Source organism: Microcaecilia unicolor, chromosome 12 (genome assembly GCF_901765095.1).
Source record: "Microcaecilia unicolor chromosome 12, aMicUni1.1, whole genome shotgun sequence".
NCBI lineage: Eukaryota > Metazoa > Chordata > Amphibia > Gymnophiona > Siphonopidae > Microcaecilia > Microcaecilia unicolor.
The window spans coordinates 93,537,422-93,554,466 of NC_044042.1; the positions used below are offsets into that span (position 1 = coordinate 93,537,422).

General features: G+C 42.2%; 1 protein-coding gene across 8 annotated transcripts in view; it reads right to left on the reverse strand.

The window, feature by feature from the left end:
* The window catches only part of MAPT (microtubule associated protein tau), a 344,430-nt gene that overhangs the window by 90,323 nt on the left and 237,062 nt on the right, over nt 1-17,045 (reverse strand). For all 8 annotated transcript variants that reach the window (XM_030220780.1, XM_030220786.1, XM_030220784.1 and 5 more), the window contains one exon: nt 4,827-5,080. In XM_030220780.1, the coding sequence (XP_030076640.1) occupies nt 4,827-5,080 (254 nt within the window). The remainder of the gene's footprint in view (nt 1-4,826; nt 5,081-17,045) is intronic.

Consider the following 17,045-nt stretch of genomic DNA (forward strand, 5'->3'; position numbering starts at 1 on the left):
GCAGTGGGAAGGAGCAGGAGATGGATGGGACTGGGAGGGTGGGAAGGAGCAGGAGATGGATGAGACTGGGAGGGTGGGAAGCAGTGGGAAGGAGCAGGAGATGGATGGGACTGGGAGGGTGGGAAGGAGCAGGAGATGGATGGGACTGGGAGGGTGGGAAGGAGCAGGAGATGGATGGGACTGGGAGGGTGGGAAGCAGTGGGAAGGAGCAGGAGATGGATGGGACTGGGAGGGGTGGGAAGGAGCAAGAGATGGATGGGACTGGGAGGGGTGGGTGGGGAGCAGAGGGAAGGACCAGGAATTGGATTGGACTGGGAAGGAGGTGAGCAGAGGGAAGGAGCAGGAGATGGATGGGACTGGGAGGGGTGGGGAGCAGCGGGAAGGAGCAAGAGATGGTTGGGACTGGGAGGGGTGGGGAGCAGAGGGAAGGAGCAAGAGATGGATGGGACTGCGAGGGGTGGGGAGCAGAGGGATGGACCAGGAGATGGATTGGATTTGGAGAGGTCAGGCACAGCAGAGGGAAGGAGCAAGAGATGGATGGGACGGAGGGATGGTGAGCAGTGGGAAGGAACAGAAGATGGATGGGACTGGGAGGGGTGGGGAGCAGAGGGAAGGAGCAAGAGATGGATGGGACTGGGAGGGTGGGGAGCAGAGGGAAGCCTACTGGAAAGAAGACACTGCATAAAACAGAAGACACTGGGATCAAAGCGAATAGAAAAACTACATGATCAGACAACAAAGGTAAATAAAAGTTTATTTTATTCATAATTTATTAATTGAAATGTCAGCTTTTTGAAATGTGCATCTGTGATATTTTGCCTGTAAATTTCATTTCCTTCCTCCATATTAGCATATTCATTTGCATATGTATATATGCAAATGATATGCTAATATGCTCCGCCCATTTTTTTGGCCCCCCAAATGAAACAGTCAAACTACGCCTATGTTGAGTGGGTTATAAGTTTTGAAAATAAATAAATAAATAAACCCTAATCACCTGCAAAACATCAATAGAAATGTGAATTATGTTTTATATTAGACTTATCCAAAAGAAAATTCTCTGAATGCATGGGGTCAACCCCGCCCCCCCAAAACTTAAGAGTTTCCTCCATATGTCACCAGATATTTACAAGGAAATTTAAGGAAAAATGTGACTCCCACAGCCAAAATGTTTTGTTTAACCTGTAGAAAAGCCTTCTGCTTTATTGTGCAGGTCTGGAGACATTGGGAAACACTGTTATAGCCCGACCACAAAATAGCAAATTCTTCTTAGGAAAATAACCCCCCATTTACTAAGCTATTTACTGGGTTGTGTCGGCATTAGCGCACAGCAGCCGCTAGTGTGGCTTCGTAAACAGGGGGTAAGCTTTTAAGGCCAACTTCTTTTGAGCCTCAGTTTGAATAGATACTAGCAAAGTTGCTCTTGAGAGGATTCCAAAAACTTTGACAAATCGAAGCTATCTGGGGAATCAATCGAGTCCAAAGCTCCTTCTTGTTTTGGAATTTTAGTACCCTGAGGAAGGTAATACAAATTACTATCATTAACAGAATCAATAGACAGTTGTAGAATATTTCTTAAATAAATACATTCAGAAAAGTTCTAGAGGAGCCAAGAAATGAGTCACACGAAAGTTTAATAAATGTAAATTACATGCTCTAGAAACATTTTCCAAATTTTCCATATGAAGATAGATAGCCAAACTGTCTTTAGTAGCAGCAGCTCCTAGTGACTCTAGGCAAGTCACGTAACCCTCCATTGCCCCAGGTTGTAACCACAGAAAAGTGGTATATCAAGTCCTATCCTCTATCCCTTTCCTATAGCTGCCTGGCAAGAAACAACTTGAAACTCCACTTTTTCCATCCTCAGCTCCGTTTTGGCAATCCTACTATCTTGATCTGCAAACTTGGCTACAGCTTCTTGAGTAAATTTACTTATCTTGAAGTGTCTTTTCTATTCTAGTCACAGCCATCATCACATCTTTCATAGAAAATTCAAGTGAGTTAGAAGCAGAAGCTGTTTCATTTGAGGAAATCACAGTAACTGACACAGGTAAAGATAGTTTAGCTTGGTCAGGATGGTTATTCCCATGATTAGAGATCAAGGATAAGGGAGAAGAGCCTACAACCAGAGTCAATGTCCCAGGGGGAGGCAAATGCCCCTTATTAGAGGTATTGCTCAACTCTCAAGTTATGTAGGAGTGGTTCTATACCCCGAAGGAAGGGATATGTCGAGCAAAAAAATAGTATTTATGGTTGTAGATGGATTCACCCTAATTAACTGTTGTACATGATGGTCCATAGGTCCTTTAATAACACCTAGCAACACAACCTTACTCTTTCCTCCTTTAAGTTTCCCCATGACAGAGGAGCAGAGTAACATGTTCCTCGCTCTTCAGGTGCTCCAAAGGGGCAAGTCTGCCCCTTTGGACACCTACCCATACCACATTCTACAACAGGGACGCCAACTAACAGCTGGCTGCAAGGACCTCGCTGATGACACTCCAGTGTCCGGCAGCTACACCAGTGCCTGCAAGACAGACCTCATCTTGCTGTGCAAAGATCACCAGCCCAAGCATGGCAGGAACTCCTAGTAGCTGGCTGCAAGGACCTCGCTCATGACACCCCTGCGTAAAGCATCTACTCCAATGCCTACAAGACAAACCTCATCCGGTTCTGCAAAGATCACCCCATATAAACTTAAATGATAATAAATCAAAACATTTAAAACCACAATTAACTATAATTAACATGGAATAAGAAGTAATGCGATTAAAAGATAATATAAACCATAAAATACAAACATAAAAAAGTATTTAAAAAGGGAAATCATTGGCACCTACCTAGAAGGAGCCAAGTGAACAGCACTTCCTTCTAGTGAAGATTTTGCCCACACATGTATAAAAAATGTTATCACAAAAATCTTTACAATTTAATACTAACAGAATAAGGAACAAATTAATAAATTGCAATGATACTTGTACTCACATATATACTGATGTCTCCAGGTACAGCAATCCAACAAGACTGATACTGTGAATTCTGGGATACATTTATACTCCTTACCAGGGTTAAAGGTCATCATCAAAAATATAAGATTTACACAATATCTTAAAGGTAATACATAGAAATAAAACAAGACAAAGAAAAGAAAATAAGATACCTTTTTTAATTGGACTAACAATACATTTTTTGACGAGCTTTCGAAGGACCCTTCTTCGTATCAGAATTTCAGAAAATCTGAAAGGGGGGGGGGGGGGGGTTAACTTTGAAAACTCATTAAAAAAATGAATTGTTAGTCCAATAAAAAAGGTGTCATCTTCTTTGTCTTGTTTTATTTCTATTTATTACCTTTAAAAATGGACTAACATGGCTACCTACCACTTTACCCAAAATATCTTAAATATTGAGAAGTGAAGGAACTAAGGGGCCCTTTTACTAAGCTGCATTAGGTGCTAATGTGATCTTAACGCAGCATTAATGACCTAAACCAGGATATGCTACAGAGTCCTGCATTTGTTTTACCATTTGCTAAGCATATGCTATTTATTTGTTTAAATATTTTTTTTTTGGGGGGGGGGTAGCATGGGGAAGTGAGCATGGAAGTGATAACTAGTTAGCATATGCATTACTCAGCAAATCCCATGGTAATTTTTAAAATGGCCTCAAGCTAAGCCAGTTAACTAATGCTGCTTAGAAAAAGTGCCCCTACAATATTTAAACTCTATATATTGAAAAAAAAATGAACTAAAAAAATCTCCAAAATGTTAAATTGAATTTTTATTCTGATAGGGTGCCCATAGAACAATGACTGAACCTTTCAAAAGAATTAAAAAATTGGGCATGCTATAATCAGTAGTATCTGCCACTCCAAATCACATCAAAATCACTGAATACCAGCCAGATGGAATACATATCTGTCTTTTTGACTTTAGGAGTCATATAAGGAAATACTACTTCACAGAAATAGTGGGATAGGCAAGGAACACCCTCCCAGTGTAAAAGGTGATAGCAAAAAGAGTATCAGATAATAAAGGAGCAAGGGATAGACACAAAGGATCCTTAGCAGTAGGGAAGGGATCAAAGCTGGGACTCTATGTTGGACTATCTAAGTATTAGGATAATTTGTCTTCTTCAGGATAACATACTAGCCAGATTTCTACAGCATACCCATGCATCCGATGTTCCTCTTACTTGCCAAAGTATTATAAAATCAAAATAAATGCTGCCATCTCCATTCCACCCACATAAGTCAACTGTTTGTTAGTAAGTTGGTCAAAGTGTTAACACAAACATTGCTTCTCTCATGAGGCAGTGTATCTAAATGGGTTTGTTTTGCATATATCTTGACAGTAATTAACTGCACTGGTAAAACCAAGATATAAAGGGTTTGATCTCAAGCTCTTAAATTCAAACTGGCTTATAATCATCATAATCTAAAATAAATAAAATCTAAAACTGGGCCAACCCAGTGGCAGGCAGTGCCATACAGAGAACCAGAAATTCAATTCCTGGCTCAATTCTTCTACTCCACAGACCAGTCAAGGCCAAGGATCCTGCAGAGGTAGGATACACAGCAACTCTAGTTGGAGATGCTCTAGTCACTGTGCAACAATAACTGGAACAATAAAAGTTTGTGTGTGCCAGCTGCAAGTCAAGGACTGTTCCCGTGATGACGGGGATATAGAAGGGGAAAAATCCCCAGGTAGTTGCAAATGAAGGCTTATAGTACAAGATCCTAGCTATGGTTACAGTTGAGCTGGGAACCACCAAGCTCTTAAACAAAAACTAAAATCATTTGCACAAACTGGTATGTCAAGATATTATACCTTTCCACCACCTGGTTGGTGCCTCATGTTATCTGTGGATCCAATCTTAGACTTCACTTTTTTCAGATCAGGCAAGATAGGTGTGTTAGTAAGAGACGGTTGTCGGCTCTTTAAAGTGGCAGGGGATTTTGGGGGTGTGCGGATAATTGCCACTCTTTTCCCAGCCTGTGTGGAGCTTACGCTCTTTGAAGTGCCCGGTGATCCAGGACTGCTGTACCCACTTCTGTCTTCAGACTTGGTGGCCTCATCTAAAACTAAGTAGAACAGAGGAAAATGAATATGGATGCTGTGATTTGCTCTCAAAGGGCAACAACAAAATCAATGAAAGCATGATTTCCTGAAATACTCATTTGTATGCAACACCTGCTTTTCATGCAGTTTTGTCTCACCAATGAGCTGTATTTAGTAATAATCAGTACAACTTTAGTTTTGCAGTTTTAGTCTACACAAAAGACATGCCAAGTAACATGCATCAGGCGTGTAACATATACACACATTTGGCCCCTTTCTCCAGCTCACATGCAAAAGTGCCCTTTCCTCCAACATTGGCGCCTTGCTTTCCACCTCCCCTCAGGGTATGGCAGAGCTTTCCCTTTCCCAGGTCAGCAACGCTCTCTCTTGCTCCCAACTCCCTCCCCAGTCCATTAAGCGTCTCACCCAGGATTGCAGGCAGTGGCAGCAGCAGCTAGGTTGGCCAGCCCACGGGACCTTCCCTCTGCCAGTCCCGCCTCCTCCAGCAACAGGAAATAGAATCAGAAGAGGTGGGACCGGTAGAGGGAAGGTCCCAGTCTCAGCGCTGCTGTTACTGCCACTGCCAGCGATCTAGAGTGAGACACTTAAAGAACGAAAGGGAGGGTGTAGTGAGAGAGAGTTGCTGAACTGGGGAAGGGAGAGTGCTGTGTTACCATGAGGGGAGGGGAGGCAAGGATGCCAGGACCTGTCAAGAGAGAGGGGGGGATGGAAGAACAGGGAGAGATACTGCATCCACACATGTGGAGGGAGGGCAGGAGACACAGAGAGGAATGTTTGTTGAATTCCCAGGGAGGAGGGCAGGAGGAAGGGAAAAGAAAGAGAGAGATGTTGGACCCAGGGGATGGGGGCAGAAGGGATGGAAGAAAGAGGGAGAGATGCTGGACATGCGGAGGGATATGGATATAGAGGGTTCTGCCAGACACATTGAGGGAGAGGATAGAGACAATGCAGGACACATATTGGGGGGGGGGGATGGGGATACAGAGAGAGATGACATGAGAGGGAGGATAAGAACACAGAAGGTGATGCTGGATTGGGCAAGACTGTGGAAACCTGCTTAACATAGTGGGAGGATGAGGCAGGGACACAGACAATACTGGATAGGGTGGATAGCAACACAGAAGGAAGGGATAGTGGACAAAGAGAGACAGAAGAAATGCGAAATGGATAAAGAGACTCTAGCAAGAGAATTACCAGAAGATAGAGGAAAGCAGAAACCAGAGACTAGGACCAATGTGATTAGAAAAAGAAAATGATCAGACCACAAAAATAGAACAGAGAACTTTATTTTCTATTTATTGATTAGATGTCATCAGTTTTCAGAATGTACATCTGCCAGAACTAGTTTTAGACATGGCTGGGGCCTGCGAGAAAAACCTCCAGCATAGAGGTAGTAAATCTCCAACTTTGGGATGGGCCACCCTTGGCATCTCTGACACAAGCAGTTTTAAAACCTATCTGGTGGACCACCAGGCTATAAGGTTTTCAAGATATCTGCATCAGATAAATCTGCATGCTATGGAGGCATGTAGGGGAAATTTAGAAAGCTTTTTCTGTATGCAAGGCATGCTTCACACAAAAGAAAATTATATGCAAGTGTATATGCATAAAATGTAGACACACACTGCAACACCGACTACTTTTAGCAATCATTTCCAATAGTCTGGGCAAAGTTGCAATGTAGTCATGTACCCAGAGAGTACACACACAAACTTAAACCTTTGGAGCAAGGAAGAAGCAGTAGTCCATGTTGTATTACCTGTGGTTTTAGTTCTAATAGTAGAGAATTTAAGATTTTGGTGTATTTCAGATATGAAAGCCACCTTCATACATGTCACGTTTTCAAAGCTGGAAACTGGGTTTGTGAGCCCTTGGGCCACTGCCGAGGAGCAGCAGCGGCAGGCAAAACCACCCCCAAACCAGGGACAGGACAGAACAGGACTGAAACCCCGGACTGGAGTTGCAGCTGAGGCAAGCAGGCTAGAACAGGCAAAGCATGAATCCTAGTCTTCAACTGAGCTTAGCCGCTGTCCCCCAGAAGTTAAGCCACTGGGTTCAAGCGACCGGCAGGACTTTGCAGGGCAGGGCAGGGCAGGAGCTGAATACCCACAGGCTGAACCAGGACTAAGGGTCAGAGGGGAAAGGAATCTACAGGGACAGCAAGGCAGAAGCCTGGGCTAGAACTCACAGAAAGACAATACAACACAAGGCAGGGAATAGACAAGCCAGGAGACAGAAACTGGAAGCTGCAAGCAGCCTCTAAACAGGGGAAAAAACACTAACAAGACAGAGAACTAAAAGCTGCAGAGCAGCCACTAAGACACAAGCAGACAAAGACTAAACACAAAACTAAAGCCCAGAGACAAGACTAGCAAACTAACAACAACCTAAACTAACTACACACTAACTGGCTAGAACAGACAAGAATCAAGGCAAGGATTCAAAGCAGAGCAACAAGCACTAACATACCAGGGCCTTAGACGATGCAAAGGCAGGGAGAATCAAAATGGCTAATAAGCCCAGCAGCACCTGAGCTCAGCTGCAACAATCATCAGGCAGCTATGGGTGCTGAGCAGGTTCAATCCAAGCAAGCAAGTCTGGCAGCCCGGAAGATCCGGACCGGACTAAGCTGAAATCTGGAACGGGTGACGGTCCACAGCAGTCACCGGTTCTGGCCACCAGAGGGCGAGGTGAGCACAGACGTAACAATACATTTTTAACAATACATGTTTATTATATATAGTTTTAAATTTTCACTATAATCTTGTACTGATAGCCAACGCATCTATAACAGCAGCACTATTTTGACATCCTTTGCTAGGGCCTATACTCAAGATAAACCTCTTAAACACTGATTAGTTTAAATTCTGGCTGCTAGCATGCTGTAAAGTCAGTGGTTTTCAACTCAGTCCTAGGACACATGTCTGCTGGTCAGTTAGGTTTTTGGTAGACACATGATAGATTTGAATGCAATGGAAGCAGCGTGTTTAAATGATTTCAGTTTAGTGTGTATTATTTCATTTAAGCTTGTGCTAATACAAAATAATATGATCTGAAATGAAAAGCATACTAACAGCAAACACGAGTTAGTGGCCACTAACACAAAATGAAACAATGAAATAAAAATGCACATCCCTACTAAACATCAAGTTTGTAGGTTACATTTAGAAAAGGGTTTCCATTATCCATGAATCTATATCTACTAGAATTTTAATAGACAAAGCTTCATTCTACCCCTGTGTGAGGGAGTGAATGGAATAGCAGCAGGTATCCCTAGGAACACTCCCTCACTGAAGATGCAGTTCAGCCACCTTACAACAGGTGGTGCTAAACTTGCCATTTTAGAGGCTGAGTCAGAGGGGTGGGGTTCAGGTAAGGAGGTGGTTAACTTCCCTGGGGCAGAACAGTTCAGGGAGGCCCTGGGGCAACAGGTCTCCAGGAGAGAGATCCTGAGTTCAGAGACCTCCTGGAGTGAGGCTCCAAGTGAAGAAATTCTCCCTAAAGTGTTGACTGGGCTGCAGTACCTGTGGGGGAGTCCCAGGAAAGCAAGCAGTGGCCCTAGCTCAGAAGTTTGCATGATAAGGAACAGAAGACTGCAAACATAAAGGAGTGCCTTTATTTTCTGTGAATACCCAGGTCCTAGTTGGAGCCAGGTCTGGACTTATATTTGAGTAACTGGAAATGTACTGAAGAAGATAGAACTGCTAAGAGAGAAGCAAGTTAAAGTTATTGGGGTTGTTAACCAGGGTCGTAAAGAGAGTCTGTGATAGGGGACCAGACTGTATTGCATTAATTATTTTCTACCAATGAGGCAGCTTGGGCAAAGAAATCATATTAATTTGGTATTTAAAGTTTGGTTCAGTCCTGTAAAGTGGAAGAATGCCATCTGGGTTTAATTACTCAGAAGTCTAGCTTTTGCTAGACTAGAGGTTAGAAAGGTCAGTGAGAAATGAAAACTTTCTTTGTCCCTTTTTGAGTGATGGATTGTTAAGGCTAGTTCATATTTACCACCTCTGGATGCCATTCAATCTCGAGGGGATCAGCAAGCAAGGCATACTGCAGTTTTAAAAAGATTAGGCTAACGCTGTTTAGAAGGAGATAGTGTAGGTTTAAATAATTCTAGATGAGTTAGATTTTGTCTTATAAGGAATTCTGATTTCTGCTTATTTTAAAATATGTTTTATTCTGTTTAATTAATAAGTTCTATTTCTATGTAGAATATCTTTTCAATCCAGTGTCTGATTTTCAAGTGAAGCTTTGTCTGCAGTTTAAGAGGTCATCATCTGGTTTGAATTATCCACAGTCCTAGCGAGTTCTGTGTATGAAGCTAGGTGAAAGAGGTCAGGACAAGTCAAGTCTCCTCCTTGATGGATTATAACTAAGTGTAGGACTGGTCTTCTGAAAGTAATAACAAACCATGTCTGTGTGCCATTAAGCAAGACTGGCCCCTTGGCCCCTTGACCCCTTAATGAATGCCAGAACCCAGTTAGTATGAAGTTGATTGGGAATCTGATTATGAGAAATAATAATAAAATACAGGAGATAGGTGCCACATTGTCTAGTTTGAGAGGCCCCAGGTCATAGGTCAGTTTAGGAAATATCTCAAACCTATGTAACTGATATTTTTAAGTAATGTGTAAGTAATAATTAGTTCAAGACAGGGTAATCAATCTATTCTTTACCATCTGGTGAGAAAGGGGGGCTAGAGGGGTGTAGGACTCTATATAACTGAGAGCAGAAGCAGCTTACGTTAGAAGAGAAGAGAAGGAGCTGAGACGAGAGAGACAACAGACAGGAGAAGATAGAAGACATAGAGAGAGCTAGAGCTGATGTCCTACTTTGTTTGCTGGCAAATAAAGAAGATTTCTCTCTCATTCTGGTGTGTGGTGTTTGACTCCTGAAGTACCACAGATTCTGCTAACAATAGTGGTAATTCCTGCAACACCAATAACGTTTCCTTTGACCTTGCACTGCAAACTGTCTGTGTATGTGAAATCCTGTAGCCAACCTCTAGTCACACTATCACAGATTGGGGATTTTGTTTTTGTCTCTGCAGAAGAGTCAACCCATGTATCTTCAGGGACTGAGGCCTCAGTACAGCTGGGGGGTTTCTGTATAAAGGATAAAGAGAACAGCAATGTCTTATAGAACTTAGGGAAATAAAAGTGTTAGCAAGCACTGGGCAAGCAGGATTTTATTATTTTTGTAGGGTTTGAAAAGTGTTGTAGTGCAGCAAGAAAACTCTGGCTTGGAGTGTACAGACCAGGAAGACTGGACAGGAGGGGCCAGAGAAGTGCATCAGTGTGTTTGGGGCTGTTGTACCAGGGGAGTGGCACGGTGGAAGGAAAAGAAAAGGAAAAATATTAAAAGTGAGAATTTAAGAACACCCTTGGAATCTGTTCTCTACTTGAAGGCAGTGGAACTGTGCTGTGGCTTCAGACTGAGCTACAAAAAGTTGAGTTTTGACAAGCTAGAAGCTTGATTGAGCTGTAGTGAGGAGAAATGAACAGTATGTTGAGTGAAAGTACTTAGCAAGCTGGAAGGCTTCTTTAATCAAGCACAGTGATTACAGCCACATGAGTATAGCTCAGAAAAGTTGGTCTGAACAAAGAAAGCTTCCATGGAAAAGTGAAACCAAAAATTGCTGCTGATACTAAAGCAGCCAGGGAAAGCCAGTCCAGACTCTAGGAGTGGAGCTGGAACTACAGCTGCTGTTTTGCTGTTGAGAAGCTGAACTGTTGCTAGAGAAACTACAACCGGGCAGTTCAAAAATCTGGTCTGGCATAGAAGTACAGACGAAGTTGAATCCTGTGAAGGGCCAACTCTTAGACTCAATGCACACTACAGTGTGCAAAGTTCTCCAAGCAAAGGCGAAGTCAGCTGCAACCAGGTCTGTGGGAAAATCTTGAGTGGAGAAGCCATGTAATCTACCTGCTACAAAGGGGACAGCCAGTTACAGTTTTGCATATTCTGACACTAGGACGTTTTAGGCATCTGCAAAATGTGGAAAAGAAGCAAACTCTAGGATGAGAGTTTGGGACCAGGAGTGGGAAGAAGCCTGAACCCTGCATCAGAGCCCTGCTAACAGGGCTAATTATTGTCCCTGGGAAGGGAATGTGCCTGATAAAAAAAAAAAAAAGAGAAGTCAGGCTCACCAGAAAGCTGGAGAGAAATCAGGGAAGGTAACTGGCAAAGAGACTAAAGGTGTAGATGAAAGAGCCCCTGGGAAAAGTCTTCCAGTGATCTGCTTGAGATTAGAAAGATGCAGAGGCAGGAGTCTTCTGACAATGATCCAGAGTTTAGAGAGCAGCAGGCTTGGCTGGATGGAGCCTGTCTCTATAATGAAGACCTCACCAGGAATTAGTGTCAGATACTGCATGAGTAGTTAGAAGGAACCTGTCTCTGTAATGCAGACCTCACCTAGGAGTTGAGTAAGGTAAAACAGAAGTTACAGGAATAGAATGAAGCTCTTCAACAGTAGCTTGAAAAAGCACAGGACATGAGGCAAGGTCCATGTCAGAGTTTGATCCTGCAGAGGCAGGTCTACAGTCCAAGCTAGAAGATCAACAGTCATGGGAAATCATATTCATCCACTGGGAGGAGCACCTGAACCAAGAGAGAGTCTGGTCACAGGCTTAGAATGTCTTGTTGAGTGCTCAGTTGACAGCCAAAACACAGAGTCTGGCAAGAGAGAAAGGAGAGCTAACAGAAGCTCTTGTCCAACAAACTGGTGAGTATGTGGAAAAGCTGCAGTCCACCCACGCTGCTGTGGAAGCAGAACAGAAGGGGTTATGGGAAGCCCTTGAACAAAAGGAACTGGAAGTCACAGCACTAGAAAAGAGTCTGGAGAGCAGGAAAACAGAGGTTACCCACTTGAAGGAGCAGATTACCTAGAAGAAATATTCCATGCAGAGGCTGCAGAATCATACAGATGATCTGCTCTGTGAATTACAAGAGGCAAGAAAGCATGCATGGATTGCAGAGGTGCAACGGGAGAGTGACACGGCTAAGCTTAGTCAGACAAGTGACCAGCTCAAGCAGCAGAAACATCTCATTGAAGAGCTGCAGTTGTAAAAGGGACAGCTCATGAAGAGCTACCAAGTGCTCACTGAGGAGAAAATAGTGTGCGAGAGACAAATGAGGGAGCTGTCTCAGAGATTAAAATGCCAGAAAGAAGAGATGGCCCAAATCTCTGAACAAGTAACTTTGCTAAAAAAAAAACTGCCAATGAAGCCCTTTAGGAGAACTGGAAGGGGGCAATATTGGAGGTAGAAAAGTTATCTGAGAAGATAGAAGTACATAAGTACTGGTATGTAAGTACATAAGTGTTGCCATACTCAAGCCAACTATCCTGTTTCCAACAGTGGCCAATCCAGGTCATAAGTACCTGGCAAGATCCCAAAAGAGTACAATATATATTTTTATGCTGCTTATCTTAGAAACAAGCAGTGGATTTTCCCCAACCAGTGGCACAGAGAGACCCAATATCACTAGGGTAGCTATCTTATTAATAAAGAACATAGAGAGGATTTCAGATGAAGGAGGTTTGAGTGCAGCATTTGCAGGTTTGGGTGTAACAATCTGCCAGTAGATGGTGAAGAGGACCTTAGAGGGATGAGAAGATTTCAAGAGCTTCATAGCGATGTGAGCTTTCTTTTCCTTTTTTAAGTGAAAATTATAATCACAGTGAAGGCAGCAACATTTTAAGATATTGGATGGGGTCTTGGACGTCTTCCAAACTCTTTCAGTTTGATAATATTATCACTTCAGGAGCCAAGGATTAGATAATACTAAGGATTCCTTTTAGTGGAGCTATGATGATGGAAAGACTGAGCAGCAGCCTTGTAAAGGCCTTCTGACAGAATGGAATGCCAGGATTTGGCTTGATCATTCAGATTTTTAAAGAAAAAGTCCAAGGAAACGTGAAAAAGTGATGGAGAGAGAGATGACACATCAACTTAAGAAAGAGCTCTAGTTCAGTAGCCATTGGACACTGGCTGTATTAGAGACTGTGATGGAAGAGTTTAAAAAGGATGAGATAGTGATCGGTCCAGGGAAGGGAGGAGGAGGAAAATGCTGTAAGACAATAATGAGAGTCCTGCATAGTAGTACCAACTCTAAGTTGTGCCCAGCTACATGGGTCGAAAAGGAGATCCATTGATGAAAGTAAAGAACAGAAAGAAAATCACAGAAGGATTTAGCACGGGGATTATTGGGGTCATCTACGTGAATATTGAAGTCTCCAAGGATAAGTAAATTAGAAGAATGAATAGTGGCTTCTGATAGAGCTTGTTGGCATGTTTCACAGCCATCTGCAAAAAGAGAGGGAGGGCAAAAACAGAATTGTTGTAACTTTAACAATCAGAAACTCTGGGTAGCGGAATGGGGACGAAATTTCAGATACTTCTAGGGCAGTGGAATATATTATTGCCAAACCGCAACCCAGTTTTAAGGACAGAGACTGAAGAGACGTCGCAATGTGGAGAAAAACACGCATAGAGATGCAATTCCTTATTTTTTATTTATGTTATTTATTTATTTGTAGCATTTGTATCCCATATTTTCCCACCTATTTGCAGGCTCAATGTGGCTTACATTATGCCGTGATGGCGATCACCATTTCTGGGTACAGAATTTCAAATGGTAATACATTTAGGTGTATACATACATGGTAAAGCGGAATATACTGTGGTATTGCATAACAATGATTTTGCATCAAGGTGCATACATACATGGTACAGAGGATTGCATTATGGTATTGTATAGAGGTTTCTAAGTGATAAAATGAGTTGTAGCATAAGTTAGGTCATCGACTATTGAGATGTCATCTTCAATTTAGGTAATAGATTGGTAGTGCGTATTGTGTAGCTTTCTTTAATAGCAGTGGGGTTAAACAGTCAAGTGACAAGAGTTCGGCCTTGTCTAGTTCGTGTAAAGTCTATTTATTTTGTATTTAAGATGGAACATTATGGTAAGCCTTCTTGTACAGGTTCGTTTTCAGTAGTCTAAGGAAAATTGTTAGGTCATGTATTGATTTTAAAAACGATCCACGAACTAATGAGCTTCCGCAAACTACTGAAGACCCATCTCTTCAACAAGGCATACCACAAAAATCAACCAGTGTGATTACACACAACTCCTCTACATATATCCAAGACTATCCTACAATATCTGCTTGTAACACTACTATCATGTTTTACCATCATCATGTTTGATCAGGATCCTTCTATACACTAAATGTCAATTCTCTAACATATTTTCACTATTCATGTATTGTAAGCCACATTGAGCCTGCAAAGAGGTGTGAAAATGTGGGATACAAATGCAATAAATAAATAAATAAAATAAATTTTATGGCCTTCGGTAATGTGTTCCATAGTTGCTTGCATACGTAGGAGAAGCTGGATGCGTATGTGGATTTATATTTCAGTCCTTTGCAACTGGGATAGTGGAGATTGAGGAATGTTCGTGATGATCTTTTTTGCGTTCCTAGTAGGCAAGTCTATGAGGTCTGACATATAGGTCGGGGCTTCCCCGTGAACGATTTTGTGGACCAGGGTGCAAACTTTGAACGCAATTCGTTCTCTTAAAGGGAGCCAGTGTAGTTTTTCTCTTAGGGGTTTGGCGCTTTCGTATTTCGCTTTCCCAAATATGAGTCTGGCTGCTGTGTTTTGGGCTGTCTGAAGCTTCTTAATAACTTGTTCTTTGCATCCAGCATAGATGGCATTGCAATAATCCAGATGACTTAACACCATCGATTGTACCAGGCTACGGAATATTTCCCTTGGGAAGAAAGGTTTGATCCTTTTAAGTTTCCACATTGAGTAGAACATTTTCTTTGCAGTATTTTTCGCATGGTCTTCGAATGTTAGATTTCGGTCGATTGTGACTCCCAGAATTTTCAGACTATCTGAGACCGGGAGGGTGTAGTCTGGGGTGTTTATGGTGCTTGGTTTGTTTGTGTTATATTGTGAGGACAGAATAAGACATTGTGTTTTTTCTGCATTCAGCTTTAGTTGGAATGCATCCGCCCATGAATTCATTATTTGGAGGCTGTGTTTAATTTCATTTGTGATTTCTGTTAGATCGTGTTTGAACGGGATATATATCGTGACATTGTCTGCATGGATGTACGGGTTGAGTCCTTGGTTGGATAGCCTTATCCATGTTTCCGTAAGACAGAAGAGGAAAAGCGTATTCAGTGTAAGCTGGTTGCAGATAAGAAAGGATTTGGAATGTAAATATCTGCAGTTAAGGAGACCAAGGGAAACATCATTTGCCAAGGGTGGATGCATTTGAAGTGATTGAAACTGTAACTGAACAACCAGAGGAGGAGACCTTTGCTTACACCAAGAGGGAGTAGGGCAGTAACCCCAAAGAACTGGGATGGGTAGGCAAAGGTGGTTGGAGCCTTGGGAAGGTGTGGTATGGACAAAAAAGCAACACCAACGAGGATGGAGGTGAGGAGAATTACAAATGACCAAGGCAAACAAAGCAGTAAGAGTGTCCAAGAGTTTATTAGCCAAAACAAAATACTGATACAAAGACCTTACACGGGTCAGGGGTCGTAGCAGTGCAAGTATAGTTGGCTACACAGAGCATATAGCTAGGGAAAAAAAACCAACAGCATCGGAACAATATGTGATATAGGACAGAGCAATCAAGAGTCTCTGCGAGAAAATGCTTGATTGCCCTGTCTTACAGCACATATCGTTCCGGTACTTTCAGGTTTTTTTTTTCCCTAGCCATATACTCTGTGAAGCTGACTGTACTTACGCTGTTACGACCCCTGATGAAGGCTTTGAGCTGAATCATGGCCCATGTAGGGTCTTTGTACCAGTATTTTATTTTGGCTAATAAACTCTTGGACACTCTTACTGCTTGTTTGCCTTGGTCATTTGTAATTCTCCTCACCTCCATCCTCGTTGGTGTTGCTTTTTTGACAATACCATACCTTCCCAGTGTTGCTTTTTTTGTCTATACCACACCTTCCCAAGGCTCCAACCTCCTTTGCCTACCCATCCCACCAGCAGAGGCTGAAAACCAGTGTCATGTGATCAGGATGAGGTAGTCAGGAGAAGTGTCTTGAAAACACATCAGCAGGGGCTATAAATCAGGGTCAAGTGATCAGGATGAGGCAGTCAGGAGGAGAGTACAGTGTCCTGAACAAGGAGGTTAGATTGAGAACAGGAGATGGTATGAGGCTATCTAGCCCATTATATGGGTTGACGCCAGCAGGCGGAGCTTGCCATCTTACTGGTTCACCCAAAATATTAGCAAATACTATTGAAAACAATAGCAAATGTTTATTAGAAATAACAGACTGCTTATGCATGGTCCATCTGTAAAAAGTCAAAAGTTGGGTAGGCAGTGCCTTAAAAGATGGAGGGCAAAAAATTTCTTTTTAACTTGACAGCTTTTTAATTTATTTGAATGCTTCCCATATGTAGATATAAAAATCATGAAATAAAAAAATATCACTAAAACAGCTTCAAAAATTATTGTAGCTGGTGCAAAGAGCACTAATAAAGGCTGTATTTTGTGCTCATTTTTTTACACTGTTATATACAATACAGTAATACATGGCCAAATTTCACTGATGATATCCTGTTTCCTGATGGGTTCATGCTGTTGTTGTAATCTGCCTTGGGAAACCAGGTGTTACAAAGATTAGAAGTAAAATTAAACTCTCCTTTCATTGGGGCACATGGAATCACATCTTCACCTCATCTCTCTTCTACAAATGGATTATTCTGTTTTGAGCATGTTTCAGGAACAAGTTGGTTTTTTCATAAGTCAAAATAATAAATATTTTCTTTCATGCAGATCTCTCATTTGGTTAAACATAACTAAGTGGGATATAAGCCCCTAATGCAGTCCATTGGTTTTCTTATATTCTGTCCTTGTGATGACTTACACTATGCCTAAACTGGAAATACAGTGAGACAATCACAGAATTCAGTAATA